The sequence below is a fragment of the Lactuca sativa genome, chromosome 5 (assembly GCF_002870075.4).
Source record: "Lactuca sativa cultivar Salinas chromosome 5, Lsat_Salinas_v11, whole genome shotgun sequence".
In the NCBI taxonomy this organism is placed as follows: Eukaryota; Viridiplantae; Streptophyta; class Magnoliopsida; order Asterales; family Asteraceae; genus Lactuca; species Lactuca sativa.
Window position 1 is genome coordinate 130,388,988 of NC_056627.2, and position 11,593 is coordinate 130,400,580.

The 11,593-nt window shown below is 33.9% G+C and overlaps 1 protein-coding gene across 1 annotated transcript; it reads left to right on the forward strand.

Annotated features, from left to right (window-relative positions):
* Positions 1 to 9,786: 9,786 nt before the first annotated feature.
* LOC111902330 (CASP-like protein 1) lies at positions 9,787 to 11,238 on the forward strand. The gene is made up of 3 exons (XM_023898175.3): positions 9,787 to 10,095; positions 10,213 to 10,342; positions 10,733 to 11,238. Exons 1-3 carry the CDS (start codon positions 9,845 to 9,847, stop codon positions 10,958 to 10,960), a joined length of 609 nt encoding a protein of 202 aa, XP_023753943.1. The 5' UTR covers positions 9,787 to 9,844; the 3' UTR covers positions 10,961 to 11,238.
* Positions 11,239 to 11,593: the final 355 nt, after the last annotated feature.

The following is an 11,593-nucleotide window of genomic DNA, read 5'->3' on the forward strand; positions in this document are numbered from 1 at the left end:
CTCTTCTCCTTCAAGATTTCTTCAACAACCACCTCTCCAAGCCTCCCAAATGCAATTTGATCCACTCACACACAATAACTAGGGTTTCTGGTCTTATCAGAGAGTAGAGAGGCTGGGGGAAAGGATGTTATGTTCTTTATATAGGGCTCATCCTCCGGATTTAGGGTTTTCTCCACTCAGCGCCTACTCGCCGAGTCCATCCACTGACTCGCCGAGTCGGCCACTTAACACGCGACCAAGTCGTGACTCTACTCGCCGAGTCCACCCTTGAACTCGCCGAGTTCCCCCTTCCACATTTACTCTTTTAGCCCTTCCACTTTACTCTTGCTAATCCGGGATGTTACAGGTTGGATTTCGGATTTTCCAAATGGTTCAGCTACGGTTAAGTCGCCGATTTTTCAGTGGATCGTCACCATAGTTATGAGATCAGGGAAGCAATGGACCACTTGGGTTCGTGTATGTTATGGGCTACCGTTAGTTTGGGAGCCATCATTTTAGTCTTGGATTTGGTGATGTCAAAATTTGGCGTGGACCCAGTCGGTTGGATCGGGAGGTTGTTGGAGCCACAGTGCCAGGATAACTAGTGGAAACTAGTTCTAGAGAAAAAGTTCGTTCAAACGTTGTGGGAGCAACTAAGTGAGGAGTCCTTGGACTCCACAGTTAAGTCGGAACTCGGGGTTGCAGACAATCGACGGTTGATTGGAGACCAGGAAGGTCTTGAGGTATTTTGGGAAGCAACCATATAGCAGTTCAGTATTTCAAGCAGTTAATCGTTTCAGTAAGTTCTGTGTTTTAGTCAGTTCACTGTTTCAGGCAGTTTAGCGTTTTAGGCAGTTCAGTGTTTCAGGCAGTTCAGTGTTACAGGCAGTTTAGTGTTTCGGTTAGTTGCAGTGTGATGGTCAGTATTAGTATTTGTGTTGGAATGCAAGAACTGACGGTATAGTTGGTCGATTTGAAATGGCAAGTCCCTCTCAGCAGGATCAGTTGAGTCTTCAGCCAAGTATAAGTGATCTACGAGAATAATTAGGCTGGTAGCCTTTCTTTCAGGATGGAAGGCTCGAGTTATTGGAAGTTGAGTAGTTAGATGAGAGATAAGCAGGCTGGTTCCAGCAGCATCGATTCAGTATGAGTGGGAAAGTGGGTAGAACAATTATAAATAGCCGAGGTACCTTCAGAAATCGCTGAAAAGTGACTAGGATATTGCGATGGGGTGTAGTAACCGGTAGGAGTCCAGTAACGCAGATATGGAAACATCAGTAGGGACCAGGGTGGTCTCGGTTCATCCGGAAGGCGGATACGGGACAGCAGAGATTTTTAGTCGGAGACAGTAATGGAAAGCAGACTATGGTAGAATTATACTAGTTGATTGATGGGTGCTCAACACTAAGTTATAGTAGCAAGAAGTGTCCAGCGGATACTAGCGGTAATGACCCGTACTGAGAGTAGTAGGTGTAGTGGATTCGGTGAAGGATGGGTCCTTCACAGTATCAGAGAAGAAATTGGTTATGGAGCGTTGCCTTGGAAAGGCCGGAAATCGCGCAAGGAAAGAAAGGGGTGAACCCATAGGGTGTTCAACATATGTACTCGAGGAGTATCGAAAGGTTGTCAGTCAAGTATGTTGTGTTCCTAGAATGTTCAAGGTCAGGGTTGACCCGAGATTATTATCCTCAAGGATTAATGATAGTCAGAATGGCTAGGCGAAAGGCCAGCAAAGGTGGTCAGCGGATGGTAGGTCAACTAAGCAGAGTGTTGACAACAGTTTGCAGGGCGATTGGTCGTAGAGAAACTTCGACGACGAAGTTTAGTTTAAGTGGGAGAGAGTTGTAACGCCCCAATTCTGGTATGTTATGTAAATGTTTATTTCTCCATGTTTTTCAAGAGGGACTCGACGAGTCTGTTGCCCGACTCGTCGAGTAGAGATGGGATTTCAAGCACGAGTAAGTGGGCGACTCGACGAGTCCATATCCCGGACTTGGCGAGTCCGCCAGTCTGGAAGAAACCGTAGATCCATGGGTTTTGCGCCCTATATAATCCCTCTTATGCGCCCATTTGGCCTCCCTCACCCTCAGAACGTTTCATAGCAGTATCTTATTGCATCTTGAGTGTTTTGGGGCATTTTGTGTGAAAAGTGAAGCTTTGGAAAAGAAGAAGGAGGCTAGATCCCAAAGGAGAAGAAGGGAATCGAGTTCTTGCATCCATTTCAGAGCCAAGTAGGGTAATAATCGGATCCCTTCTGTTCTTTGGTTGTTTCTTTGTAGAGATCTCCTTTAGGTTACCCTTTCTACCCATTTATGAGATTAATCTAGTAGAAGTAACTCATGGAGTGGGGTAGCTTTCAGATGTGGTCTTATTCCTGTCCCAAAACCTAGATCTATTACCTTTATTGAACCTTGTTGCATAAAAGCCCTAGATCTAGCCTTCTTTGTGCATTTTAAGCCTTTAAACCCCTCTAGAGGACTATGTGCACGTAAAGATGGAATCTTTACGTGATAACCAAGCCTTAGGAACCTAGATCTATCAGTTGGATGCATTGGTTTTGAGCAGAATGGTTTGAATAGAAGATGCATGCAACTGACTCGGCGAGTCATTATTCGGACTCGGCGAGTCGAGTCGCGAGTGCTCGAAGTTACCCTGTCGAGTTATGCGAGTAGAACCAGTGAGTGTGAGGAGGACTCAGTGAGTTGATAGACAGACTCATTAATGGAGGGACTCGGCGAGTTGTTCATACAACTCGGCGAGTCACAGCCCGAATATTCAAAAGATGAAGGAGAACTCGACGAGTTGTTCATACAACTTGGCGAGTCAGATGCAGATTGAACAGGTGTTAGTGTTGAAGAGGAAGTCGTCGAGTCTATGCCAAACTCGACGAGTAGTAGTGGGCAGGTTTGAGAGTTGAGGATAGGGACTCGACGAGTTGGTAGCCCAACTCGCCGAGTCAGGTCAACTGTATGTTGACTTAGACTAGAGGGTTGACTTTGACTGAGCGGTGGACTTCAACTAGGGGTAAAATAGTCATTTTACCCTCAGTATAGTTATCGGTATTTGATTCAGTGTATTTATGGAAATTGTAGCCGGGGAGATACCGGAGCAGCAGCAGACAGTTTCCAGAGCAGTTCATTTACCAGCCAGCTTACAAGGTGAGTTTTCTTCTAGTAGGAACGGGTCTAAGGCTGCAATGCCGGCCCGTTTAGTTAGCAGTAGTAGTTTCCGGACTTCGGTCCGATGCAGTAGTTAGTATGTTTGATGCCTTCGTGGCTCAGACAGGATTTATGTGTTATGTGTTCTGGGTTATGGCCCGATGCAATATCCAGTATATGTGTTCATGCTAGTTGATATGTTTATGCTATGCTATGTTCAGTCAGTTTTCGGACTTCGGTCCAATGCAGGGAGCAAGGCTCCAGATAGTCCGGACTTCGGTCCGATGCAGGGGACAAGGTCCTAGTCAGTTTCCGGACTTCGGTCTGATGCAAGGAGCAAGGCTCCAGTAGTCCGGACTTCGGTCCGATGCAGGGGACAAGGTCCCAGTTAGTCCAGACTTCGGTCCGATGCAGGGGACAAGGTCCCAGTCCGTTTCCGGACTTTGGTCCGATGCAGTGGGCAAGGCCTAGTATGTGCTTTATATGTTTGTATGGTATGTGGTAGATTGGGGGAGCTCACTAAGCTTTGTGCTTACAGTTTCAATTTTGGTTTCAGGTACTTCTGCAAGCAATGGGAAGAGCTCGAGATGATGGCGTCCCACACATCAGAGCTTCAGCTTTTTTCCTGGGAGTTTGTTCAAAATCTTAGTTTGGATACGATACAGTTTTGATACACTTTATTCACGACATTTTATATTATGTTTTGAGATATTTGACGTATGATTTTATGACATATCAGCCGGTTTATAATTTTTAGTATTATTTAAACAAAAAATTTTGGATCGTATTTTGGGATGTTACAGAAAACCCGGAGAATATAAAGATATGGAGTAATAACGTAATTTAAGTTTCTTTAAGGATAGCTATGATTTTTAATTGATTTGTTAAACATATGTGTTTTATTGTTGGCATAAAGATTGTTGGCATAAAGATTGAATTTTCATGTGGCTTTTATAGATTAATGAATTAATATGTTTTTAAAACTAAGCTGCCTATAAATTAGTGTCAAGTGGGTTTATGCACTTTTAGAAATAATTATTTCCAGAATAAAGATAAAGTAATAATTTAACTTTGATATAAAAAATGAATGTAAAAGATGTAATATGAAAAAGAGTTTATTTATTTAATTAATTATTTATTTATTATTATTTGTTTAATGATAAATACAAATATTAACACAATGAAGATTTATTCATGTGATCACATAATTGTATTTTTGGAAAGGTATAGAGAATGATTTGATTCAAAATAGAGATTTTCTAATATGTGCCCTAAGGCACATATAAAAAATATTAATTAATCATAATTATTATCATAATTAAATGTTAAGTACATTAATTATAAGAAATATTACCATAATTAAATATAAAATTCATTAATAATCTCCATAATTAATGCATTTTATATTTAATTATGATAATAATTGTGATTAATTAATACCTCTTATATGTGCCCTTAGCACATATTAGAAAATCCTTCAAAATAAATGGTGATCCGATGGATTGGAAATTGTTAAAGATGTATCCACTTTCTCTTAAATTTAATTATTTAAATTGATCTAGTCTCAAAAAAAATTTAAATAATAAATATCATGTTTCATTTTTGCTTCTCATCAATTTATTTTTCTTACATATCTTCATATTTTCTCCGATTGTGAAAAGTTGATCTTTTGCGTGGTGGAAGCATAAAAATCTACCCTAATAAATAAGAATGATTTTGCCACATGTCCTGCTCTTATTCAATTTGTCATATGTTATTTTGTCATAATTTAAAAATATATTTATTTTCCACTTGTCATTTATTTTATTTTACATTTCTAATATATTATTAATTAGTTTCCATAAATTAAACCTACCATAATGATATTAATTTCAAATTTTAAATTTTAAATTTCAATTTCAATTTCAAATAAATTTACAATTTAAACCTTTGTTTTTAACATTTTGTTATAATTAACCTGTTTAGTATACGAGTCTGATAACTAAACAATAATTTTAATTTATTTATTTTTTGCATGTTTTTTTCTCATAATTTTTATTTATTTCAAATTTCGAATTCAAATAAACTTCTCATTTAATCGTTTCTATTTAACATTTTGTTTTAATCAACCGGTATAATATATGAGTTTCACAACTAGTAACCATTAAAACACCATTGTTTTGTAGATTGTTGACACGTAAATTTCCTTTCAAATTTAATATTATAAAAGAAATAGAAGACTATCAATATAAGATTCCGTTCAAGCAACTCTTTCATTATATAATTAAATGATAATCTATCAATCATCTCCATAACTTAGATAACGTTGAATACGACATCCGCGGATCAATGATTATTATTTATTAGAAGAGTGTGGTTTGGATCATTTATAAGGTTTAAGTTTTACCTTGATAATAATGTTAAAAAATGAAGATGGCTTACATATTTAAAGTTATAAACAATGTTTAATTAATTTATTCAGTTTTTTGTATAGGGCAAACACAAATTCATTAAACTTACTCTAATATTATATTTTTTGTCCACCACAAAACTTGAACCTCAACCATTTAGGAAGGGACATATTTCCAATATATCTGATACAGCTGCGCTACAAGTCGTTAATTAATCAATTAGGTGACAGAGTTGTATATTACACGGATTTGTTAAAAAAGATTTAATATAAAGTTCTAAACATCAAGTATTTTTTTTAAATAATATTTTTACATAAGTATTATAGATATAATAAATAAAGCAAGTTTGTCAATATATATACTAATAAATAAAAGCTTATGAAAATTATTTTCTTTGTTAATAATTGTATTCCATAACATTTTTGTTTTGAAGAATTTATTGTATAAGTTACAATTCCAATAGTTGTAAATATTAAATTATTGAATAATTGATTATTACCTAATTTGTGGTTGTACAATAGGTTTTTTAATGTATGGTTATTGAAATTTAATTTAATCATTCTACATAAAATAAATAAACCTGCATAATATGTGGAATTTATTTTTAAATTTAAAAAAATTAAAAGCACAAGAAAATGTCAAGTGAAAAAAGAAAAAATTAAAAAATCCTACAACATGACATGTGTTAAACTAAAGAACATACAATTTGACAAAAAAATAACATTTTCATTTATTGGGGTAGTAGGTGAGACTCGTGTAATACACGCGTTTTTTTTAATTAATATATTTTGTTAAGTATTACGTATTTAATAATTTATAAAATTGAATTGGAAAAGAATATCAATATTAGCTGTGAATGAATCAATTTTTGCAAAGTTTCTGCAAATTATCGTGAATTTAAAAGAGATTGTCTGAAAATTATGTTTTTCAATTTGAAAAAATTATTTAAATTTTAATTGAATTTAATACATTAATTGATAAATTAATTGAGAATTTATAGAGACATTTAAGTTTTCTTATTGTCTTTATTATATTTTCAGATTTAATAGCAAAGCCAAAAAAAAAAACCACAATTTTCCAAGTGGATTTAAATTAAATTGAAAAAATTAAAAAAAAATGTCATGTGATATATTGAATTAGACGATGAGATGTGACAAAAAAATCTTAATTTGTTAAGTAGAATTGAAATTTAATTTAATAATTCTACATAAAATAAATAAAACTGCATAAAATGTGGAATTTATTTTTAAATTTAAGAAAATTAAAAGCATAAGAAAATGTCAATTGGAAAAGAAAAAGTCAAAAAATCCTACAAAATAACATGTGTCAAACTAAAGAAGAACATGTCATTTGGCAAAAAAAAAATCATTTATTAAGGTACTAGATATAAGACTTGTGTAATACACGAGTTTTTTTTTTTATAAAAAAAAAAATAAAAATATTTTGTTATGCATTACATGTTTAATAATTTATAAAACTGAATTTTGAAAGAATATCAATATTAGTTGTGATTGAGCCAACTTTTGTAAGGTTTTTGCAAATTATCATGAATTCAAAATAGATTGGTCAAAAATTATGTTTTTTAATTAGGAAGGTTGATTTAAATTTAAATTGAATTTAATAAATAGACAAAGTAAGGGCTGTTTGGCAGGATCTGAATTTTTAAGAAGTTTGAATTTCTAAAAAGGTCTGAAATTTTAAGAGCTGAATGTTTAATATGTTGTTTGATTGGGACATCTGAATTGCTGTATTAAATTATTAACATGACCATTTTACCCTTCTGTTTTATTTTTTATTGAATTTTAGAAAATAACCTAAAAATAAATTTCTTAAATATGTATTAAAAAAATATAAACACTATATAAAATCCAAATTTAGTATAAATCAAAATTAAACACAAATCCAACTCAAACATAAATATTTTTCAATCCACAAAATCATACTAAAATCAAAAGAAAATCCTACAAATTTAATTTTACCCTAATTGATTCGCAATCTGTTCACGCAAATTATCCATGTATTCATTTCCTTGTGAACCTCATTCCATATCGTGTACGTTTTGGCCATCATTCTCTCCCCCTTGTGCTCGAGCATTCTTCTCCTCAAATGCCATAAATAACTCATCATGAATATCGCATTTTCTTATGAAATTGTGGACTGCAAAACAAGCAATGACTATATCTCTTGGCACTGAAAAAGGAAAAGGAGTCATTCACTTTATTCATGCAATCAATGTCGTCAAAGTCATGTAAACTATATTGGCTTGACTCTTGTGTAGGATGGGGAATGGTAGAAGTTGGCCCCCAACTATAAATGTTTGTCACAGTCGCGCCTTTAAACAACTGGGTGCAAAGGTCGGGGTATGGTAGTGGTGTTCGTTTCAATGAAGCCACATGTTTGTTTGACTGTTTGGAAAAAATATTTTATTATTTAAACATGATAATCTGGATTTTATAAATTAACAAAATACCTTCTATTCTAGTTCCCATTCTTCTTTGTAAAGATTGAAGGTGTTGGTTGTTGCATTGTACACATTGTCGGTTTTGTTTTTTAAATTAAAAAATGCACCAAACTTTGACTTTAGGGAGTCATAGCGGTTCTTAATTTGTTTTTGGTCGGCAATAAAGTTATGTTTAAATTTTAATGTTTCAGCTACATTCCTCCAAGATAGTGCTTTCAAACTACTCTCTTCTCATCCATTGACCGTAACATCACGTAAACAAGCTTCTAGAAACGTTTTCTCTACACCTTCAACCTTCCAACTAATCCTATCCTTCTTTTCTCCCATTTCTTTGATCAATTCAACAAAAAAAATGTATGTTTTAGCAACAACTTAAGGATTGCAAATACACATATCAACAACAATTCAAGCAATACAAAGACACATTTCAACAACTTTTTCAAGAAAAGAAATACACAATTCAACAAAACTAATGGATATTTCATGATAACATCTAGAACAAAACTTGTCAGCAACAACATTTCAGCATAATACTCAAACATAAAAACATTAAACATAAATATATGAGTAGAAAAAATCAAACATAACATCAAGAATGAACATCAAAATTAAAGATATAACATCATAATCGATCATATAACATCAAAATTGGGCATATAACATCATAATCAAGCATATAGCATCAAAATATAGCATAACATCAAAATTGGGCATATAACATCATAATCAAACATATAACATCAAAATATAGCATAACATCAAATATTGAATCCGAGTGAACAAATCAGAAAATATAGCATATCAATTTCGTTTTTTGATTTTCATCTTTGAGGAGAAAGAAGGAAGAAAAACAAAGAGACCAATGAATTTGAAGGGAAAGAAGAAAGAAACAGAGGGAAAAAACTGAAAAAAAAATACTTGTTGTCGACTTGGCTGAATAGAAGGAAGAAACGATGAGGCCAGTTTAAGGAGGAAGGCGGCACTACTGGCGTTGTCTCTAGGCATTGTCGGTGGTGTCTTCAGTGGTGGCGTCGTTGTTAGGTGCTGAAGAGAAGAGATGCGAAGCAAGTAGACCCGAAGGGAAGAAAAGAAAAGAGGCAGTCGATCAAGGGCAAAATAGAAACGCGCCTCTCATTTTTATTTTTCAGACTTTCTTTTCTATCTGAAAAAATAAGAAGCATTTTTATTTTTAAGAGGTAAAAATTAATACACAAACAAACGTTCTGAATCTAAAATTTTAAGACATTGTCTGTTAATTTTGCAATTAAGAGGTAAACAAACAGTCCCTAAGTGAGAATTTATGGAGACATTTAAGTTTCCTTATTTTTTTTTTATTATATTTTTAGATTTAATAACAAAGCAAAAAAAACAACTATTTGCCAAGTGAATTTAAATGAAATTGAAAAAATTAAAAAAATATAATGTGATGACATATCACAAACAAACAATTATTTATTAGTTTGGATATTTAAATGAAATAGCCAAATCGTTTTTATGAGGGAATATTTTTCGTAACCCAAAATTATTAAATGTGTATAAAAACTTATAGTGCACCTGATATAACTCATATTAGAAACTGTGCACTTTGTCATAATTTTTCATCATTTCAAAAAATATAACTACTTATCGGTTACTATCAGTATTATGGTTTTTACTTTGTAGTCTGGATTTATATATAATATATAATATATAATGTAATTATGTAAATATCCCATAAACGTGAATGAGCATGAAAGTAATATTGAGCCAAATCAGTTGACCAAAATTTGCTATAAATCTGCATTCTGTAGCTAACACCCAACCACACCTTCACAAAATCACAAGCTTCAATTTGGTGATTCCATTTTCCGGTGGCCATGGCATCCTATGACACCACGTTTTCTCCAGCTACAGCCGCCGAGGAACCATTAAAGAGATCAGCACCACCACAAGAATACAAGGGTGAATGCAGTCCGTTAGTTGATGTGGCCTTAAGGGTTTTGCTTTTCTTAACAGCCTTGGTTTCAATCATTGTTATGGTAACTTCAAACCAAACCAAACTAATTCCACTTGCACCAGGCTTGGCAATACGATTGCCTGCAAAGTTCCAGCATTCCCCAGCTTTCATGTAAGTTATAACATCACTTCAACAAACCAGATTGATCAATTAATGAGCTTATTGAACCATTAATAGTTATGATCAGTTATTGAGTTTCTGCTTACTGGATGTGTTTTTATGGTGCAGATACTTTGTAGTTGCACTCTCGGTGGCTTGCTTGTACAGCATAATCACAGTTGTGCTATCGCTTTTGTCAGCGATGAAGCCCAGTGGATGCTCCGCAAAAATGCAGTTTCATTTTGTTATGTTCGATGCTGTAAGTTCTTGAACCATACTCATTTCGTTAACCCTTTAATAAATTTGAGAAAATGAAATCGGTATGAAGATAATTATGAACTTCTTATATATCCTAATAGTAATTGTCCAAATAAATGCAATTATAAGGTGCACAATCTACCTATTTGCATGTTAGCAAAACTACAACCAAACTTATCCATAGAAAATTAATTAAGGTAGCTCATCAAAATGACTACCAATACATGTTATAAGTGATATGTATCAATCTTTCATAATTAAGAATGAATTTTTTCTGATTTAGGTGTAAGATTGTCAATTGAGGTTAGGTAAGCCTAGCTAGGTGGTGGAAGATATCTGTTTATAATTTTGCAAAGAGTGAACTAACTTGAAATCAATGGATTTGTTGTAGCTGTTGTTGGGGATTGTGGCTGCAGCAACAGGAGCAGCAGGAGGAGTCGCATATATTGGATTCAAAGGGAACTCTCATACCGGATGGAGCAAGATCTGCAACACGTACGATTCCTTCTGCTTCCACTCTGCAGCATCTATTCTTCTGTCGCTCATATCCTCCATAACCCTTCTACTGCTTGTTTGGCTCTCGATTTATGTGCTTTACAAGAAGACCACAAGGCGATAGTAGATCAACACCAAATGAATTCTTTATCCATGTATGAGTTTCATGTTATTAGCCTTTAGTTATATATTCTAATTCTATCTATTTTTTTTTTGTTTGTGCAAATTTGTGTTTGGAAGATAAAACGGGATTGTTGTTGATCACTTTGTGATAGAAGAGTGTGAAATGATGTGAGTACATCTGTAGAGAGTCAACCTCTTTTACTAGTTGTATTTACGTTCTATTTACTAGTTGTATTTACATTCTATTTACAATATAGATGCATTTACCTTCTATTCAAATAGACATTATTAAAAACTTGCACCTAATACAAAGAAATTCCAAAGGAGTGTAATAATCTGTCAGTCAGTCTCAGTTAAGAACTTGTTTGGTCCAAACATAAGATTTACATATGTAGTGTACACAGCTCATGTTACATGTAGTAGGTGATTATGGTAGTAATAAATAATGTTGTGCCAATTCAATGTAGAGTATGTTGGCTTTTGTGAAAGAAATAACATACAAACAAGAGCCCACGAGTATCAGGTGATGTTCTTTTTTTTTTTTTTTAGGTCGAGGGTTTAAGTCCGGAAGTGGACTTAGATGATATTAAGTGTTAGGTTTGGAGTAGTTTAGATTTGTCCGTTAAAAAAAAAT